The following is a 22,383-nucleotide window of genomic DNA, read 5'->3' on the forward strand; positions in this document are numbered from 1 at the left end:
TCCATTAATGGATGTTGTGTTTATGTGTACTAACACCACAGATGTGGGCTCCATAGTGTTGATTGTTCAAGTTGTTCACTTTAAACTTTTCTCTGGAAAAAAGGAATGTACTTGCAAAACTTTCAGTTTTGGTAGCACGATGGGGAAGGAAGGAGAAGAGACAAAGGAAGATGTGGTTGATAAAAGGCTTTAAGTTCATTACCCATAATGCATTTTTTCTTCTCTGAAATTCCAAAGCCTGAACACAGGATTTAGTTTTTTTTTTTTCCACAAATGCCTTTTAACTTCCAGGAGTCACTAATACCAAGCTACACTTTACCACACAACAGCTTGCATGGGTTACAGCTGCTGCTGCTCTGATCCAAACACATGGCTTATTACATCGATGGATGCTTGCTGTTTTTTTTTCCATTTCCATAGTCTTTGAAAAATCAAATATAATATTGTTTAATGGATCAATTTCGGTTTGTATCTCCTGGTATTGAGTTTAGATACCGGCCCTGGTAGTTAGAGCTCCGGGATCTTCAAATGTGAGGATTTGTTGCTTCTATTATTTTAAAAATAATGAGCTATTTCCAGTTTTCAGACAAAAAAATAACAAACTGAACCCTTCACACTGGCTGTTGAATTCTTTGGTTTCGCAACACATTATCAACCAAACAACTATTTGAAAAAACCCCCCAGCAGATAATGCTTGTTTGTTGCACGTCCCCACATGCATAAACTGTTTTAGTTTTAGTTCCTTTGTGTGTATGTTTAGCAGAAATGCAAGTCACATCTAAGTTGAAGTGAAAGTAGGAACACACAGATTCTCACATGCATCATGTCACTTAAGCTCTAAAACAAAAGAAGTAGAAGAAACAGATTCTGTCGTGACAGAGTGGGATTTTTGTTAAGTGTGAACTCACTCAGCTCATCATTAGTCCCAGCGTGGAAAAGTTTAGAACTCCTGAATCTCCAGGAAGCCAGATGCCAGCTGATGATTCACAGTTGAACAATGTGACTGAAGGAGTCAATTACCTCCTACCTCAACCCCTCAAATAACACCTACACACTTACGCACACGTGTACAATATTTAATATCTCACATCTTAATCATAGTTCTTCAGAATGAATCAGAAAGACTTCATGAGTAGTGGTGACTCATTCTTAAAGTGCTTTGCGGATTTCAGGCCGAGATTTGTGTTGTCCTCTCGCCGGCTGGAACATTTGAGTCTGCTGAGCTTGAATTGGCTGAATTGTCTTGAATTGACTCGACCAAGTTGTGAATGATGGATTGTTGTATTCTGCTTTTCAGAAACTAAGCCTGTATTTAAGGCTTCCAGTAATATGTTGAGGTCAGCTTTTGGTGGCTTTGTTGCAGAGACACTAATCTGAACTGTGTTATTCAGTGTATTTGTATTCAGTGTTCTGTATGGTAAACAGTCTATCTGTGTTTATTATTCTGAGGTTTAAAATGTGTTTGCAGGACAAAATGAGACTGTTTTACTGTGAACATGGTACATTGGACAACACGATTTCTGCATTGCGTCTATTGGTTATATGGCCGGAAATATTTTGTGGTAGTGGTGTAAATGTGTTGTGGTAGGATGAATCTTTTTTTATTGACCAAAGATTAATAAATGGATTAAGAAAGTAATTAAAGGACAGATCAACTGAGCTTCCCAACACAGCTTAATGATTATTATCACTGAGGTTGAGGATGATGCTACCATGCAAGGGCCACAATAATAAAGATGCAATTAATGTTGTTTTTGCTTGATAATGATATAGTGATATATCATGTTTCATACACTTGAATCTGATGTTAGATTCACTTCTTTTAACCACTGCCAAACAGTATCCAGCTGTTAACGACCTCTTTGGATGATTACTTTCATTCACGTTACCCTCATTCAGTGGTGAGTCATTAGTAGTGACGGGCTGACTCAAAAGGAGACAGATAACATAACATGTTATCTGTCATAAAAAAAGGTAAATGTAACATAAAAATTGGCCAGAGAATCTGTTTGGAACGTAGAATTTGTTAAGATGAAGAACATCGATATTTGACACCAGTGATATTTGATATTTGTATCAAAATGATGCATCGATATGGCTTGCACTTTTCATCATTCACAAAAAGCCTAGGCTATATGTAAGGAGTTTAATCTTTGCATTGCTTCTTAACTGCATCATCTGGCAGGCTGTACACTTGACAAACCCAGCCAAAAAATGATTGCAAACCACAAAAGTCACTGTGATGGAAGCTGAGGGTAGTGATAGAAACAGAGGGTAGCTTGACACCTGACAATGTGAGGCAGAGCAACACCTCTTAGTCTAAAGGCTGCTCCACAACAATCTGCCCCTGTGATAGCATTTAGAAAGAGTGTGGCGCTGACAGGAACTAACAGTAGAAGCTTCTCATAAGGAGTTAGTTCTCATTTGACTCTTACTTTTTTGTTTTCGCCCATAATGTTCAGCCCTTAAAATTAGCTTTTAGAATTGGTAGTTTGTTGTTACGAATGAACAAAAAACAACCGCTTTCAGTGGCTGACAGTCACTGACTGACCTGGGTCCCGTCGTCTTCTCTCTCTGCACAAATAAAGTGTATCCATGCAGCCATAGCCAAAACTGAACTTGCCTGTATTCATTTTTTTTGCCTGTCATTACGTCTCTGGGAGCCCTATATTTTAGTATTTCCTTGACATGCCAGGGTCTGTCTTTGCAGGATAATGATAGACTGCAGGCTGTGGAGAGACGTTTTGTCATTGGTAGCATGCAGGACAGCTGGAAGGATGCTTGATGGTGAGAATCTTATTTGGCTATTGAAAATTACTCGACACATCATGATCATATGCTGTATATATTCTGTTTTCCTTTCAAGATTAGCCCTAGATGTCCACTCAACTGCAGTACAGAGGGTAAAAGTGGTCTTGATCCTCGAACACACAGTTGATTTCCGACTTGAAATCCTTGCCTGTGCTGAACAATTTCCTCGCTGTCATAGATCCAGCTTTTCTTGTTTAGTTTTGCCTTTTCCCAACCTGCCTCCCTCTCTCCGTTCCCAGGCCTCAGGAAATGGCCAGAAAGCTGCCGGGCTTTATTTCTGTGCGTCTTAAGAATAGCTGCATTGTGTTGTGTTGGAGCCTGCATTGTTGTGGGAATGTAGGACTGAGCGAGGGAATACTCCAACCAAAACAAAAACCCTATGGTACCCAAAAGTATTCTGCCTACACATGAGAACGACAAAATGCCTATGCAATACAAAAGATCAGTCTTTGCTTGCTCACTGTTGAGAATACCACTTGTTTTTTTTTTATTAGAAGAGAGTTACAAAACACATCGATCTACCTGATTACAAGCGTGCATATTTCTAGTACATTTGCTCTTTGCAATTGTTAAGCACATATGAATGCTTTTTCATTAATATTTTTGATGCCTGATAGTAATTAAGGAAGTTGCTGCTCATCAGTTACAGTCTTATTCTGCATTGATATGACTTTGTGTCTCAATCCGTACCAAACAAAATATTTTAGATTCAAGCTTAACAACATCCTAGTTCACTATCAATAAGAGGCAATTTGGTACGTCTAATAAAAAGTCTGTATCCTCCTACCAAGTTATCACTGACGATGTGCACACTAAGCGTGTTACTGAGAAAAGTTTGGGATTTAGAAAAGTGTTTTCTTTGTTAGTCAATACATTATGTTCCTCACAGCCATGAGGAAAAAGAGCATTAGCTCCTCGAAATGCCACATTTGGAAGATGAAAGGTTGTCCTCGCCCCAGAGCAGTGTCGTGTGAGCATTTATTTCTTTTTACATACAGTGTTACACAAACTGCTTAATGTTGTTTCCTCTCATGAAATAACTTATGACCTGCACTTAACTTTGACAGCAGACTTATTTAAAGGCTTCGATGCCCGTGTAGAACAAAATAGTTTCCCTTATTGACAATTTGTCTTTGCTGCAGACTGGAGCCGAGGCTCACCTCTGTTGTTTCCCCCTGAATCAGCTGATGCGCTCCTGGGGCTGTGGGAAGTTAAGGTTATCTAAGCTGAAGTCATCTCATGTTTCACACAACTTCCTTCTTTACAATATGTTGTTCAATTATGTAAGCCATGCGCGTCTCGCGTTCTGCTCTGTTCATTATCAAAGCTCTTTCACATCTTCACACGAACAGGAACACTGTTGCTCAGCCGTTTCCCCGTCCCTGCGTCTGCAGGTCCTCCTCGTTTGGCCCCTTTTTTTCTTCTGTCATGCCGCTGATCAATTTCAACTTCTTGCTGCATCTGTTGGACTGGTGATCGGGTAATGCCAGTTCTGCATCATGCAGTGCTGAAGTATAAAACATTAAGGGGAAAGGAATGGAAAAAAAGGCTCACATGGTGTCAGTTTGTGTTAACGCGGGTGTGTTAGCTAACAGGGGAACATGCTGTTTCGCCTGTCAAAATGATACTGAATGGTCTCTGTTATGGTGGGAATGTCATATTCTTTGATAACAGACTTGCATAATAGTTGTTTGTGAGTTCCTACTAACTTTTATCGTTCTTAATATTGGATTGTGTCTAATAGGACAAGGATGGAAAAGGATTGTTGGGGTTGTTGGGCTAGTTATCAGCAGAGGATTGTTCATATCCAAAACAGACATTGCACAATTATAACTTGTATAACACAAAATAAAACATAGTTTAACATTCAAAATCTAAAGAGAGGGTTGCCATCACAGCAGCGACTAACTTAAACATGATTGACATTTTTGTTAGCTCGTTCCTCATTGATTTCAGGATGTTTGGAGATTTTTGTACCGTTTAGTTTCTTCTTTAAAAAAATGGTGCCTGTAATGTTTTTCTCAACACCTGTGTATCAAACGATACAAAGGTAAAAGACTGCAGGCTAACTGGCTGTTGCTATTTCTGCTCTTCTAATGTGTGTGATAAATCAATATCAAGTAAAAAAAAATGCAGAAAGATTATCACCTTTATCAATGAAAATGTAAGCTTTTATTCTGCAAAGGAATGTCATGTATGTAGGTATGCACTTTATTGCACTGTCAGCACTTATGTGCTATGCACTGTCTTACTCTATTTTTCTATTTTTTCGTGTTATGTGTTATACGGCAGCCTGTACGTCCAAGGCAAATTTCCTTCGGGACTAAATAAAGTAATCTTGAATCTTGAAAAGTGTATGCTCCTCTCTGTCAAGGTAACTCACAGAGAACGCATCAAACGTGCAGAGGAATAATATCCTGGTGTAGCAGCAGCAGCTCATGACCTGAAACTTGTGACCTCAAAAAGACGAGTCAGATTACTCTGTCCTGCACTGGCGTTACAGTCATCAGACAGATAGCAGAAGTCCTGCCCCTTCTTGATTTTGATTGGGAGCAATCGTTCTTCCAAACTACTGTGAACTGAGTGCATTGTGACTGCAGACAGCTAATGCCCAAAGTGTCTTTGTGCTAGGTCTGCTGGGGGCTGAAAACACTGAACTGCACTGGTTTTATACAGAAAAAAACAGCGTTAGCGGAATCAGGCTGTTACTGATAAATACTTCTGATCATGAGTTTTAGACGGAGGTAAGCCTCTGTCCCCTCATTGCCAGTCCTTACGTTAAGATAAGATGACCAGCTGCTAAACCAGAACTATCCCTTTTAAGTGCCACTCTTCAGCGCCACCTGTCGCTCTCATGTGTACATTTCAGCTCTGAATATAACAAACTACAACTACATTATATTTATATTAAAGACCGTTTTACATTTTATTCAAGTAGTGTTTCCACCTACAGTCAAGAGTTACAAGAGTTACATTGTGTGTGTGTGTGTGTGCGCGCACACTTGGTCTTTACATTTGTGCACTCCTCTCTGCCTGCCAGGGCAGGGCAGGGCTTCCTGTAGCTGTGATTGCTGCCCGGGCAGAGCAGCCCACAGATCCTTTGGTCTCTGTTCCTCTTTTGCTTTGCCACCTGGACCTTCACCCACAAACCTGGCGCCGTCTCCTCCCCCTTTTTTTTTTTTTTTTTTTTGCCTTTCTTGTGCTCTGTTTTTCTCACTTCCTGCCTGCCTTCTCATTATCCCCCTCCATCTGTCTTTCTGTCTATCTCTGTCTCCTCCTCTTCCCGTTCTTGTTTGATTCCCTCCCTGCTCTTTACTTTTTTAACACCCCCCCCCTTCCCCCAACTGTCCTCACACACTCACTTACTCTCTCCCTGCCTTCTGAATGTATCGCCTCTGACTCTGTGATTCATCCAGTGATTCAGGATATGAACATTCAAAGGTTGTAACAAAATCTGTTTTTCATCCTAAACCTTGTGTTGCACATGTTGCCGCTCTTTTCGAATGTATTTATTATTTCCACACCAGTTTTACGGGAAAATCTGTTGTGTTTGATGTTCCACAGAGCCTTGACGCCATGCAGACTAATTGAGTCGCAAGCAACAGATCAAATCCGCCCTATCATAGCAATAAGACTTGGGCTATAAGCAGGTCAAGGGATGTGGACAGCTGTGAATTCTATATAATTCTATATAATGAACACAACCTGTTTCTGTAGTAATGAAAAGCAGAACAAACGATAGAGTGCACAGATTGTCTTTATGTGTGCCTGAAAAACAGTGCAGTGTAGAAACATGTCAAATGAATTAGGATATAAAAACACACTCATAGTAAAAGATATTTTTTAGGTCTTTTATTTCCTATTGATCTTCACCAGTCTTGGTTAATTGCTGAGTGTCAGCTAACTTTTCTCTAACATGATGCATCCATGCCTCCCTCTATGAATACATGACATGAAAGCTCAAAGACCCCGTGTGTGTGTGTGTGTGTGTGTGTGTGTGTGTGTGTGTGTGTGTGTGTGTGTGTGTGTGTGTGTGTGTGTGTGTGTGTGTGTGTGTGTGTGTGTGTGTGTGTGTGTGTGTGTGTGTGTGTGTGTGTGTGTGTGTGTGTGTGTGTGTGTGTGTGTGACTTCAAACAAGAGCTGCTCACACACTAGTGTGTGAGAGCTAGATACCAAGATACCAAGCTCTTGAGATATAAATAGGACCTCCCTGCAACAGGGCTTCCACCTGCAGCACTGATAATTTTCCGCCTGTTTTAAAAGCTTCAGTCCCTCTCTCTCTCTCTCTCTTTCTTGATATGAAAGCTTTTGTTTTTTTTCATACAATTTAACATATTTGTACTTTTTTATTAACTCAATGTTATTCTGGTCATTTATCAATACACTTGTGTCATGGAATATAGTTCTGCTCCTGATAACACATAGCCAGGAGGACTCACTGATCACATTAATGGTATTTTGTCAGGACACTTTTTGGTTGTAGTGACACACCACAGCAGCAGACTGACCCTTGCATGTCCTAAGGTTGATCCATGCGTCCACTCATTGAGCTGACTGTGGGTCATGTGGTCTCTCATGCTAGACTAGATCAATTCTCGGGTGTCTTTAATGCATCCTGTTTCCTTCCTGCTTGGTCAAAGTCAGTTTTAGCTGTTGCTAGTAAAAAAAAAAAACCGTCTAGTTTACTTTCCCTTCTGGTGTTTGGAGAACACTTGGTTTAGGCCTGATCACTTTTACATGATCTTAAGTCAGAGTTGAATCTTTCATTCTGAAGTGATGTATTTAGAGGATAGACCAGCTTCCTGACTTTCACTCTGGCCAGCATGACAACAGTTACTTTAAGTATTAATTGATCACTAGTTCCTGGAACATTTGCTTTCAAATCCATTGTTATGTCTAACCAACAGAAAATATAGTATTTGATTTAACATTGCCCAAGCAGCCCGTCCTTACACTTAGAAGACAAGAACATGATTGATGTTATTAGTTATCAGACTAGTTGGTCACAGGCTGTGTTCTTCTTTTTCCAGGCACCTGTGTGACTTATGTGTTTGTGTTTGTCAAACAAAGACAAATAATTACCAAGTGCTGTTGATGTCACTGTTTGATTTGTACCTTTTTTGACAACAGTTAAGCTGCAGCTCAAAGAACATTTTAGTTTAAAACAAACCTGCAACCGATGTCGACATCAGGACGGCAGTTTCTCCGGCTGCTTGTGGTGTGCGATGCTGCAGGAAAAGCTAGGTCAGATATCTGAAAGCACATGACACAAAGAAAGCAACCAGGGGGCTTGTGTCACAGAGACTAATGGAGGCATTGAGAAAAGGAGTTGGAGTTTATGGGAAAAGTGAGGACAGGAGAGGAAGAAGAAATGTTGAATCTGTCGAGCAGGAAAGATTTTCTGTTTTATAGCTTCAGGAAAGTGGAGACAAAACTGCTTTAACCTTTTTCAGCCCTGTCAGGCCCCTCAGCCAAGGTGAAATTAAAGGATCTGGAAATCTTAATAGAAGAGGACAGAGAGGATGAACAGAAAGGGGGGGAAAAACCATGGGAACAGAGACTGTCAAACCCCCATAGGGATCCAACCAGAGGAAGTGTGTGTCTGCAGATGTGTGTATACTGTATACTGTATGTCTGTGTGTGCGTATTATGCAGTCAGTGCTGAGTCATCCCTGGGCTGGCCAGGCAGATAGAAACAGGCTTCTGGGGGGGCCAGCTGGAGGGGCACAAGGTGGCACGCACTGAGCATGCTCTGAAAAGTACAGGAAGGGGATTAGTTGTTGTGACAGTTCACTTGCAGGAGTTTTAGTGACGCAATATGTAACGCTGCCAAGTTTTCACTCCCTCGCTGACGTCCGCGTGTCCCTGGCTATGTTCAATGAAAACTAGGAAGCCCTTACTGCACATCAAGATCTCAAAAGTGTTTCTTTTTAAATGTCGTCAAGGTGGAGAGGGGAGGGAGAAATTAGCAGAGAGATAACAGGACATGTTGCTCCATGTTTGGCCCAACCACAACGAACCCCCCCCCCCCCCCCCCCACCCCCCCCCCCCCCCCACACACACACACACACACACACATTTCTTGTGGTTTCCTCTGATCTCTTGGACCAAAGCCTGACACACCCCCCACCCTCACCCTCCCACACACACACACGCACACATGCTTTACATCACACACAGGTAACACGCACACACTCATACTTCCTGTATTTAGAAAAGACCCTTTTCTGCTCCGCTGGAGGAAAATGGTATGTATCCTGGACACGTGTTGTAGTTTTGAGATTGATGAAACAATGCTAAACTTATGATGTCTGTTCAGCAGCTCTTTTATGGAAAGCATAAGTAGCATGTTGAAATGAAGAACTTTTTTTTGTAGTACAATATTTGACCCCACAGAGTGCCAGCAGGGTGAGAAGAGACCCCTCTGCCTCACAGTCCTCCTCACCCTTGCGTTGCATTTAATTCTGCAAAAACAACCCTGTACTTAATTGAAGCTCATAGAAAGCTACGCTCTTGTGAAAGTCTAGCGAGTCTGCAGTGGATTATGCAACATTAGTTCATCTATGGGTTGCCTGTATCAACCAAGAAGCTCTTCTCTTGCATCAGCTCGAGTCTGTTGTGGTTCTTTTGAAAATGTGTCCTTCCTCCTCCTGATCACTCTTAAACATGGGCTCGAGCATTTTCAGGGTCAGCAGTACACACTAACATCAAGGACGCTGCAAGAGAATGATTGAGAAGATAAAAGACAGGAGTAGGCCTCTTCTTCTAAAATATGTGGTTTACTTAAACCACTGTCTCAGTTCTTCTGTAATACAACGTAGCATATTGTTAACCATGGTGGCTGGGACACATTTATTGTTACAGGACATGTACAGTACACTGTAGAAGAACAGAAATCATCTTTGTTATCGTATAAACAGATTAGTGATGGAGGCTGCTTTATAACATTTGATGACGGGGATTGAACTTAATTTGACAAAAGGCAACTCAAGAGTGCTGATATAGCGTGATGACTTTTAACTGTAAGCGTCACTCCACTTGGGGGGTATATAAGAAAATGTGTCCTCATTATCTATGTAATGTTGCAGCATATTTCTTATCTCAAAGGGGTTCAAGTTGAATAAAAGTACAAAAAAAAGTCCAAATGAAGCCAGAGTCACCCTCTGGCTTCAGATATAGACTCGAGCAATCAGAGTCTGTATTACAAACATGATGTACTGAAATCTTTGACTCTAAAAAGGGTGAGAAAAAAGCAGAAGGAACACTGAAGCAGGTCACATGTAGGCTCACTGATGGCTAAGCAGGCAGTGTGGTTGATTGAGAAATTTTTGAACCATACTTCCTCAGCCAGGGCCTCATTCAGTGTCTGGCTGAATTACTCATTACTGTTTTCATTCATTTAAAAAAAAAACCCCAACAACTTCTGCTTCTCTCATCCATTTGAGTGCACTTTGTAACTGATTTAGTCATCTTTATTGAATTCCACTTAGCTTCACTATCCACATTTTTTTCTCTCTTTATTCAGCAGTACAACTTCTATGGAGACACATATGCACTCACAGGGTTTCTGCTCTTGATTCAATCTACTCTTTTTTTTCCCCCCACAAATTGAACACTTACCAAATGTCCTTTGAGTGAACCATGGCCGTCCTTATCTATTAAGATACTCCATGACTGGTTGATTGCCAGAGATTCTTTGCAGGCCCATCTAATCCAATTTAGGCTGTTTAAGACTGGGACCAAATAAAATCAGACTTTTGGCCTTTTTGAAATGTTTGAACTGTGTCAAACTTTCAAGCAGTTCAAAGAAATGCTTTGACTGTTTAGCCAGTTTTATGTTGACTATTCCAGTAATTTACATATTATCTTGATTTGCCTCTAATTACTTTTCCATATCTCTCTTTTGTTTTTCTCATTTATCTTTATTCTCTTTCTTTTCTAAACACTCCATCCCTCCGCTCTTGTCTCCAAATCGACCCCCTTTTACCCCCTTTCATCTCCAACCACTCTTTTGTCTTTTCTTATATTCTTTTCTTTCTGTTTCCACCTTTTTTTGTTTGGCAGCAGTGATTCTCAGCCGGTCTGGTTACTGCAATGAATGGTAACACTATCCATCCAGCCAACACCACCACAACAGCAGGAGGAAGCCCAGGCTTGGCAGCACCCCCAAGAGGCTGGAGGGAATTCTGCGAGCTACATGCCATCGCCACAGCCAGGCAGCTGGCCGGACACTACCAGAGCTTCGCCAGAGAGTGGCCGCAACATGACGTGCTCCCACCAGAGACCTTCTCCAAGCAGTTCACCGACCTATTCAAGCAGCACTTCTGCTGCGAGGTCGACAAAGACGGCACTCCGCTCAGCCAGAACACAAGCTCTAGTGATACCATTAGTGCTTCCTCCACCACTCCAGTAGCTACTTCCCTTCCTTCCCTTCCTTTAGAGGGTTTAATCGGTCGATTGCGGATAACTTCTTTGTCGGGGGTGCAGGATTACCGAGAGGCGGGCCGGCAGAGTGGAGGGGCTGCTCCATACACACCGGTGTCGCAAAAAGTTGAGCCTGTGGTTTTGAGACGCGAACAGGAGCGGCCGCTACGATGCCCTGCAGGAAGCTCTTTATCAGGCAACCAGGTGGTGCTCAGAGGATCAAATCGTTGTCTTGGTAGCGGGTCACCGCTGATTCGTAGCCGCAGCAACGAAGAGATCTCCGGCACAGATCGTCGGCAGGTATCTCAACGGTACTCCTCTGAATCCTCAACCTCAAACCCCAGACATGCTGACATTACACATTTCTCGGTCAGTCAAATCCGACAGACAGTTAGACGGCTTCTGAAGAAACGGCCCGTCCCCAGCCCCCCTTCATCCCAGGACCTGTCTCTTAGCAACCCTACTACTCACAACAGCAACAACCCCCAAAATAATGCTGACAGAGTGGGCAGCATTTCCTCAACAAATGAGGAAGTGTCATCCTCCTCCTCATCCTCTCACTCTTCCTCTTGTCTGAACTCTGAAGCCACGCCCCCAACTTCTTCACACGTGACTGTGGCAGGGGTAGCCTCTCACTTCCTTGATCGTTTCCGTTGGTTACGTGGCGGGAGCATGAGGCAGAGGAGGTCAGAGGTGAGCGGCTGCTGTAAAGAGGGTTCACTGAGGTACTTGCTCGTGGATGACACTATCTCAGACTCCCAGCCTCGCTGGCAACGCTGCCGCCTGCTGGTCAGGAGGATCAGGGACACTCATGGAGGAGGAGGAAGAGGAGGAGGAGGAGGAGGAGGGGAGAGATACCAGTTGGAGCTTTATGATCCTCCAAAGGTAGGAACACCTGCTTATGCTTATACCTATAGATAGTGGTGTCCTGGATCCCAAATCGCACGGAGTCACGCTTCATTAAACAGAATTGGAGTTACAAAGCTGTTGAACTGAAAAGGCTGTTAATGACATCTTTTTTTTTTTTTTTAATTTCCCCATCCATTTCAAATGCTTTCCTCTCCGCATCTGTGCTGTTTTTGTCAATGCACATATTTTTCATAATAGAAGAGATAAATGTCACAAATCATTTAGTGAATAACACGTTTGATGTAATCTACAGAAGTCTTATATTTTATCTCTTCATGTGATCTTTTTTTTTTTCTCTCATGAGCTTTGAGGATGTTTAACACGTAACTCTCGCTCACACACACACACACACACACACACAAACACACACACACACACACACACACCGTTCATGTAGCCAATGTGTGTGCCTGAGCGCAGTGCAGGCTTAGTGATACGGTGCGTGCTTTCAGGAACTACATCATCATTTTTTGGAACGAGCAAAGCGCTCTGTAAAGGAGTTTTGGCAAGTTTACTGCAGACTGTAACGTCACTTACATGAAGCCACTGATTGTTGACGACACGAGCAGACACCAGCTGTTAATTGCATGAAGCAGATTGAGTGACAGAGAATGGAGAAAAGATGAAGAAGCAATGCCTGTCTGCATAAATTACATAAAATATATTCTAAAAGACTGCAATGTCTTCCTATTTGTACAGCTGGTTTCCATGGCACTATTTAAACTGAGACTCTGAACAGGTATTTAGTGGTTGTATTTGTTCGAGACTACACATGAAGAAACGTGGCATTGATTCATGGATCACGTGTGGCCCGAACCATGAGATCCATTACTTATACAACAGTGCTACTTATTACTGGACACATGCTTTGCACGCTCCTTGACATGCAGTGTCTGTCTGCAATATTTAGAATTCATCAGACTCTGAAATGTACACATTATTTATCGGAATCCATAATCTTATTTTAATCCTAGCCGGCCAAATGTGAAAGCGCATCATCTCAGGACACGTATTCCAGTAATGACTCAATAACTGTTAACAGGATTCAAAATAAAAGTTCCCAAGTGAGCTGCAACTATATATGCTGTATGTCTTTAAAGGTTATTGCAGTTATAATGTCACAGTAATGTTTGAAGTTGTGTGCACACATACTATCATATTATATTAATGGTAAATGCAATGTTAAGCTGACAGGGGGCTCAAAGTGGAATAACGATCTTAAGTCAAGAAAAGGCAACAGAACTGTGAATTGTAAGCAATTAAGACAAACTAGAGAAGGGGTTTGGGATGTAGAGAAACATTTTTGAAGATTTGATCCGTAAAGTAAGAGACATTCGATGCCACTTTCATCTCAGCAAACCATTCTTGCATTGAGTATTATAACCCAGATGAGCGGGCTTTGATGATAAATAATAAAACCACACAGCTCACATCAAAAACAGAATATGTGCCAATTAGTGAGTTACTTGAGATGTTGGATTTTAAATCATGTCTAAGGCCTAGCTGTCTCTCATTGGTTCCAGACTAATGATAAGTTAAGCTAATCACAACCTTGCTCTAGTTCTGTAGTTATTACACAGCCATAAAAGTTTTTTTTTTTTTTTTTTTTTTAATTGTTGTGCTCTGAGCTTCAGCCGGTTTTAAGAGATCAAACCATCTTTTTGAGTCAGGAGTGACATTTTGTTTTGTCTAGTCTTCACTGCAGGCACTTATAATAATCAACGGCGAACACTTTTTTTCTTGTTGGGTGTGTGTGTGTGTGTGTGTGTGTGTGTGTGTGTGTGTGTGTGTGTGTGTGTGTGTGTGTGTGTGTGTGTGTGTGTGTGTGTGTGTGTGTGTGTGTGTGTGTGTGTGTGTGTGTGTGTGTGTGTGTGTGTGTGTGTGTGTGTGTGTGTGTGTGTGTGTGTGTGGTTCGTGAAAATGTTTTTGCAGCTTCTTCTCTGAACTGCCCTGAAGCATTTTTACACCTGGCTCCTTCCTCAGTTTGTGCAGAGTACATTTTCTGTACATCGATGCGTGTCCCTCAGTAGTATAGAAACTAACATAAGCCTATACAGGATTGCTTTAAAGGTCTGCTCGACTGTTCTGCAGATGCATGTACATACTCTTTACTAGCACACAACATACACAAACACGGGCACAAAGTCATTTCCTGTTTCCAGCTGTTTTAGTCGTAGGGGTTTCCCCCCCTCCTTTTTTTCAGATAATCTCTTTTCTCTGCATTCGTTTGTGTCATAAATCATGTTGTGCAGCATCTAATCCACTCCCTTATGTGTTCTGTTTTAACTTTGGCAAATAGCAAAACAAGACCAAAGCTGTGATGACATTTAGCTTTGTCTCACAGAACTCTGCAGTATACTGTCGTTTTTCTTCTCATTTTGCCCTAAGACTGTGCTGTGTTGTTGAACAGGACCTTTTCTTTACCGAGCTGAAAAGCCAGAGTGAAATTATATGATTGATTAGTGAAAGCCTCGACTGATGAAAATTAATCAGTACATCATGTCTTCTTCTTTTCCTGCACGCTGTGCAAACCTTGTTACTATTTAAACACCATCATTGGTTTCACACTGAAAACCTTGTCAAGATTACACAGATAGTTTGTACTTCAATCTCGTTAAATAATCTTCAGGAAATAGAGCCACTTTTTGTCTCACTAGAGATGGATATAATCAGTGTGGGCCTCACTGATTACTATCATGCATTTAGTTATATTGCAGTCATTTTAATATTCATTTCACACAGCGTTTGCCCATGGAAACTTTTTTGTACTCAGTTATTTTAAAGTCTTTCTTACCTCCTCAGCAAAAAAAAAGATATACCTCCCACACGACTTCCTGTTCAGCCAGTCACAACTGTTCTTATTATTTAATCATGACCAAAACAACAGCTGAACACTATGAAAAACGGAGGTGTCACATTTAAGAAATGTAGTGACTTACTGTATATATGAAGGTTCAAACAAGATATACATTGCAATGCATATACATTATATATATTGCCATACTCTGCTTAAAGTACACAGCAGGAAGTTTCTGTTTCCCCTAATATGTATGTTCAGCTCTTCACATCGGACCTCATGGCTTTAAGGCCTGCAATCTTTCCAGATGGGGCCAGCTGCAAGGCTGCATGTGTCTGCACACCCAGTCCCCCAAGATCCCCAAACCAGTAATCAGAGTGGTTAAGTTGACTTCAGTCCTAGTCGCTGTCATCTATAAGGTCACTGGAAGTACAAGTCAGTCTCTTCAGGGTGTGCGAAAGTGTGTGTTCTGGCACAAACATAATCAATGAAGAAGAAGTGGCCTGCATGTGTTGTTTAAGTGTGTGTTTGTGCAAGCAGGGTTTTATATTTAGCAGCCCTCAGCCAGCTGCAGCCCAAACCATGTGCCTGAGGTAGTTCAGTTGATGATAGAGCCGTGTGTGTGTGTGTGTGTGTGTGTGTACTGTATATCAGAATGGGAAGCCATTGGCAGGGTTTTCTCTCTCTCTCTCTCTCTCTCTCTCTCTTTTTTCTCTCTCTCTCTCGGGCAGGGAGTAAAGGCCCTGAGAATGCCCTTAAAAGGAAGGAGAGCGGTGGACTTGCATGAACACATTTTAACATACACAAGAACATGCATGTGTGCTTCACACCCTAAAAAAGGCATTTAAACACACAAACATGAATATTGTTGTTGGGGCTGTGTTAGATATTGTGGGTTTTTACCATTTTTTCTGTTCATTAAATTCTAGTTCAACACATCTGTCTCCTCTTTCTGAGACTGTGTGGGTGTGAGACCAATGCATGCTGTGTGCACACATCTTCACATCTTTTCTGCAGTGAACGCATAAAACAATCAATAACTAACACTATATGTATTCAGGTGTGTGTGTGTGTCTTTATGTGTGAGAAACAGCAGTAATATCATGGAGCTGATTTAGCACAAAAGAGGAAGCTGCATGGTAACTGATAATGTGTTTGCGTGACAAAGCTGCAGTCAAGGCACGCTGCTGTGCTGATAAAATATGAAGGCATGGTTTTGATGCAGTGTAAATTATGGTCCAAATGCATCTTTTACATACTTAAATCAAGTTGACCCGGGGAGGTGAAAGCATGGCATCTGTAGACCTCAACAATCCACTGAACACAAATGTATGAGGTGATAAAGACAAACATAAAATACTATAAGCAGTGAAGGTGACTTCCACACTGCCAGTGTTAATTTTCTCTTTTCGTATTTACAGTCAATGTTTTTAATGAATGCATTTTCTCACCCAATATCAAAACCAAACTACAGACAAACAACTGCACAGTTGTCTTTAAAGTTGTGCTTAGAACTGGAAGTAAAACCAAACTCAGAAAACAGAGATAAATTTAGATTTTTTCCTTTTCATCTCTTCAATAGAAATGTCTCAGTGACGCTCTCCAAAGATGTTTGGTGGAGGAGAGGAGTAAAAATAGAAATGAAAACAGAGGCTCTTTTTCTTCCTAGAAGAGTAAGTGACATGTTATTAGTTATGATTGTTTCTACATGCTCCCTGAAATGGCAGTTCAACTGGCAGGTCTTAGATTTGTTATTCTGTATGGCAGCTGCAGTGACAAAATGGACAAGCCAAAGAGATGTAACCCTTGTTTTATTGCAGAAGTGAATCTTGTCACGTCAGCTGGAAAGAGCAAACGTCTCCACAAAGTCCTCTGTTTGTCTGAGACTTGAGCTCTAAATTCTGTCATCAGTAACTCCATGAGGGACAGATATCCCCCAGAAAGTAACAAGTTTTCTCTCTGTGGTGAACATTGTCTGGATCCGGTCCCTGCTGTCGCTCCCTCATTGCTTTGTGTACGCACAATATGATTCAAGTTCGAATCCAAGTAAAGTTTCTTTTAGAAAAGAAGCAAGTCAGTTCAGGTTAGTGATTGTGAGTGGTCTGTCTTTTGTTGTGTTTTATTTTTGTCATTTAATCCACAGCACAGAAAAGGAACAGAAAAGTCGATTCTGCTGCCTTACATTTTTGTATCTTGAGGTGCAACTTTTCTCAAGTCTTTGTTATCAAAGTGGAGCTCCCTCTGACTCCAGCTCTGACTCTCTGTCAACCAAAGTGCTTTTTTCTAACCCATCGAGCTTCGAGCCCTACTTTTCCTTTCATCTGACGTGCAGTAGTAAAGGTTAGCGTCTTGCCAGGAAAATCGTGGTATTCTGTCTTCCAAAGTCAGTTCCCACAGACTTCAGCAGTGTGATGGCGGATACGTTTCCTCAGACCTCCTGTAGACCTCGTCTTAATCACAGCCTTCTCATCTTATGGCAGCTGTGTGTGTGTGTGTGTGTGTTTGTTCCAGCTCTTCTAGTCTTAATCTTTCCCACATGTTCTCATTTCATGCTTGTGTGTGCGTGTGCCTTCACTGTGTATCATGTTGCTTTTGGGGTTTGTCCGTCTATGTCTGTATGTGTTTTTTCTTTCTGTTTGTGCATTTTCACATTTATTTTTCGAGATGTTAGAATTTATGGCAAAAGGTATTGATTTGCCTTTGTGCCCCTTTTGGGTCCTTTGCTCTCTTGTCTTGATTCTTCACTAAAATAAAATTGGGGAGGCCTTCATAGGAGGCAGAATTAGGGGTTATGCTTCATTACACCAACTGCATTAGAGTTACACAGCTGAACCAGAAAGGCTATTAACATCCAGTATGTGTTTATGAAATCATAAAATTACTTTTTTTTTGTCATTTCTTTGTATTTGCTCTTCTCTCTGCATCTCTGCTGTTCTTTTTCAGTGCTCATATTTTTTCTCTCTCACTGACAGTAATAGAAGAGTTTGCAACATCAGTGGAAAAATACTTTTTCCGGCAAGCAGACCCTGGTGTCCATCTGCTCTGTGTTACTTGTTGTACTTTGGTCTCTCATATGGTAACATGCAGCGTTAATAAGGCTCTCGTTGCATACCACAACTAAAGCTCTGAACACACACATGGGCCCCAGTCAGCTGAACCAGAAACAGAATGAAAGCAACCGAGAAGAGAGAGACAGGAAACACAACAGCAGGAGACCTAAAAGAGACAGACAGCTCAGTCCAGGAGCCAGCATGGAGGAGGACAGACAAACATGATTAGGTGTTGGTTGGGACGGGGATGATGTGTTTTATAAACTAAAACCTCTGGAGAAATCTTAGAAGATAATGTGACAATTTGCCCTTATTTAATTTAATTTAAGTAACTTTTCCACTTCCCGCTTACATGCATAGTCTGTGACCTATCCTATTGCTGTATCATGCACATAAAAGTACCAGGCTCAGCAAAATTGTCTTTTTCTTCTGTCTACCTGTCTGTGGCTAAAGCGAAGGCTACTGTACGTAAATGTAACTACAGGCACAGGTTAGTTGCTAAATTCTGTGTCACACTAAGCTGTACACTTACTTCTGTGCTAAACATATTGTACTGTATCTGTTATTCTAAGTTAACCAAAGTCTAATCAATCGAAATGCTTCGTCAAGCCATCCAAATTTAGATTCATATCTGACTTTCTGCTAATTCAGCACAATGACGCTTTGAATTCTTTTTCCTCTGAGGGTAAACATTTACAGATGAGTAGCAGGTTATAATTCAATATTGCAATATAATAATTACACATTGATTTGGAGCTTGGAGATATTTATTAAAGTGTACATTCACAATGTAACTCAATATAACTTTGAGAGACTCATAGAAACTCTTGACTAAAAAGCTGAACCAACTTAATGTCAGGTTAATGTGGAATATCCAAAAATATCTAACAAATGTTATCACAGTCAATGCTTTGAAAGTTTTACAACAGAAAATTCATTAGCATGTACTTGGATCATTTTTTGACATGATAGTTTGGTTTGGACTTTTTGCCAACAAAATAAGAAACGTGAAGGTGTGACGTTAGATTCAGGAGAAGTTTATGGTGAGAACTTTTCACGACAGTCTCACTCTTAAAAGACCAAACCACAGTAAAGAAGATGTCCCACGTGCAGATGTGACAGTCTTGTCCCTGGTTAATCTCCTGATCCTGATGCTGTTTAAGTACTTTTTTTTCCACTAACAAAAACAAAATAATTGTTTTGTTTTAAATACAAAACTTTATTGTCCCCCATAGTCAGTAAACAGGTTTTTATATGTCAGAATATTGCGCAGGAGAAACAGATACACAACCGGAAGAAGCACAAAATTCTCTATGCAACTGTGCAGATCTCTCAAAGTAGATCAGATCCAGAACAGAGATCTTCAGAGAGTTTTGAGTTTCAATTTGTATCATATCTTTTCTCATATCGCACCCACAAAGTCACATCATTTACTCTTTCCAGGGATTGAGTTTCATAAAGCTGAGACAACATGCCTTACACTGTGTTATGTCACGAATATGTGTGTAGATTCATATGAACGCTTGTGTAGAAGAGTGATCACCGTTTTTTTATAAGCTGTGAGTGTCATGTTACCAATCCTTTGATTTGAACATTTGATTCACTGGTAAACTATGATTTTTGATTTGTTAAAAGGGTGACAAACAGCTAAGATTACGAGTTCATAAAACTTGATTTCATAAGCTGCTGTGGCTTTTTGGACACAAAGTGATCCGCTCTTTGAGTTTCACTTTGCTCACATGCCTGAACTTGTCCGCCCTCTTCTTTCTAATTTTGCATGGACAGATCTTTATTGTACACCGCCCACAGAGATCTGAGAGACATCTTGTAGAAAAATCTCAATGTAAAAAACACCTCCACTTCCTTGGGCAGCCACCCAGTTGGCTCTGACTTTGAAAATCCCTCTGGAAACAAAATGTCTGGTCGGTTGGCACTATTTGTTGGTTGGTATGAAAGACTGCCAACCATGAGTTTGTTCTTTGCTCTGGTTCGTTCTGACCCCTGAGCTTTCTCAAACACTTTGAAATTCCAACAGCCGAGTTTTGTCTCACCACGTTGGTGATTGGAAGGTTCGTTGGCGTTTGTGCATTCCTTTTCAGTACCACCCTCTGGCTCCCCTGGCTTCAAAAATGTCCTATTAAGTGGTTCATTAGCACCTGTTTTCATGCAAATGAATCCCTGCAGAGGATGGTACCAGGGCGAGAATGCATACATGTTAAGGGAGATATCATCCTGTGTTCTTTAGTAAAATGTATAATTTTGAGAGCTTTGGCTGTGGAAAATGTAAAAAAAAAAAAGGCAGTTTCCACAGAGTGCTATTTTTTTTTTTATTAATCTATTTGTCTGACACCTTCCCCCAAGCCGCAGTCTGGACGTTGAATATATCTTTATAGAAGTATTCAGTCAGATGGTCTCGTTTGCTTTTGTAGCTCATAAACTATAGAAACAGTTTAAATTTCAGTCTGTGTCATAACCAACTAAAAACTCCTCACAGGGGCTTTAACCACATTAAATGGAGGATCTTTCATCTTGCTTTAGTGGAAAATATAAGCTTTCTGTTGGTTGTGGATTGGACACTGGCCTCTGGTGATAGAGTTTCAGGTTACATTCAATGTTCAGTAATTTCGCATTTTGCCTCTTAATTGAAAGTCCTCACACATCACAGTTCCTGAAAGTGGGTTTTAGGGATTAAAGCTTGGTACAAAACCAGTGTATAGCCAGAATCTGCAGTAATGACTCTTGTCAGGAATAAAGTGACTCACTCAGATTGCGTGGAGTTAAAACCCACATATTTCCAAAGAAGGCAACCGGACTACATATTACCAAAAGCTTCAAAGAGCTGCAAACTCTTAGATGTTGTACACGACTAACAGTAAATAACTACATGATGTTCCTTTCTTCAACTTCAGTCAGCAACAAAAACAAAGACATATCAGAACATTTTTAAAACAAATCTTGCAAGTTTCTGCTCGTGATTGTCCAGTTCTGTACAAGACATTTAAGTTTACTTTACCCAGGGGCATACCTACGTTTTTCTTTACAGGATAGAGCTGCAAACCTTGATATATAGACTGTTATGTCGTATGTGGATGAGGCCTTTAGGAAACTCTGTGAGAAAGCTTTGCACCTATTTAAAGAATATTATGTTAGTCATAAAGCTCTAGTGCTTGGCCACTTGGGTTTGATGAGCTTAAAGGAATGAATAATGTTAGGCTGTTTTCATTGACAGGCAACTTTCATTCATTCAACATTTTGATTTTGGTTTGTCCAAATCAAATCCTTTACGGCTTGCAGAAGCGGCTAATGGTTCCAACATTTAGAGAACAGGGACAAATTACACCACTGTGTTCAATCCTGTGTGGCAAACTGCTCTCAGCCAAGAGACAGATTAAAAATGTGGATTTCAGGACATGCAGAAAATGGTAGTTGTCCTCCTGACTCATGCGGGTACAACGCTGTTGCCAAATGTCATTTTTTTATCTTTTTTTTTCCCAATAGAAAAAAAAGGACACTTCATGATTTTCCCTGACTTTAGCACTTGGTGCAGAAGTGGTTCAGTTGGTAGAGTCGGTCGACTCGTCTCTCAGCCCGGAAGTATGCATGTGTATGAATGGGATTAGTTACTTCTATTGGTCACTTTACATAGAAACCTCCGCTATCACTGTGAGGATGGGCGTGGATGTAAAAGTGCTTTGAGTAGTCAGAAGACTAAAAAAACGCTATGAAAACTCAGGTCCCTTTATCATTTACCACTTATGACATGATGGTAGTGTGACCAGAATTTAACTGTTCAGAAAAGAAGGCAAAAGCGGGATAAGCGTAAAAGAAGAATCAGGGATTATGTCGGACAGTGTCAAAAAGAAGTTAAAGATTAATCCTCGGTGGCCAAACAGTGAATAAAAACATGAATCCTGAGCTTTACCTCTTTGGAGGCATTTAGATATCACTATGTATGATTATATGATTGTCTTGCAGTATGTCAGTTATTGCCGGATCACTGCACATTGTGAAATCTTTGCCTTTTACAAAAGCTGCCAGTAGAGGTGTAATGTAAGTCTAATGTGTTGTAGACCATGTTCTAGCTCCAGAACATGCTGCTGCTGTGTGTGTGTGTGTGTGACAAAAATCTATGGAAACATCTTTAGGAAGTCGAGTGGTTAGAGTCATGTGGTCAAGATGTTTGTCAGATGTCCTCTGTAATGTAACCAAGGGTGGCTGTGTCTCAGTTGTTAGACTTGTCGTCTCTCAACCGGAAGGTCGAGGGTTCGATCCCCAGCTGAGCAACATGTCTGTCTGTGTGACATGCAGTGTAAAAGCACTTGGAGTAGTCATAAGAAAACATTCTATATAAGCTCAAGTCAATTAAACATGGTTGAATATTGTACATGTGGA

The 22,383-nt window shown here is 40.9% G+C and overlaps 1 protein-coding gene across 9 annotated transcripts in view; it reads left to right on the plus strand.

Moving 5' to 3' along the window:
- sh2b3 (SH2B adaptor protein 3) overlaps positions 1 to 22,383 on the plus strand; it is a 43,059-nt gene that overhangs the window by 3,635 nt on the left and 17,041 nt on the right. For 3 of the 9 annotated variants that reach the window (XM_079368253.1, XM_079368254.1, XM_079368252.1), the window contains 2 exons: positions 2,711 to 2,787; positions 10,876 to 12,120. In XM_079368253.1, the coding sequence (XP_079224379.1) occupies positions 10,906 to 12,120 (1,215 nt within the window). In that variant the 5' untranslated portion in view covers positions 2,711 to 2,787; positions 10,876 to 10,905. The remainder of the gene's footprint in view (positions 1 to 2,710; positions 2,788 to 10,875; positions 12,121 to 22,383) is intronic. The other 6 variants (XM_079368257.1, XM_079368255.1, XM_079368260.1 and 3 more) reach the window with 3 other exon arrangements.

Source organism: Symphodus melops (genome assembly GCF_947650265.1).
Source record: "Symphodus melops genome assembly, chromosome: 1".
Lineage (NCBI taxonomy): Eukaryota > Metazoa > Chordata > Actinopteri > Labriformes > Labridae > Symphodus > Symphodus melops.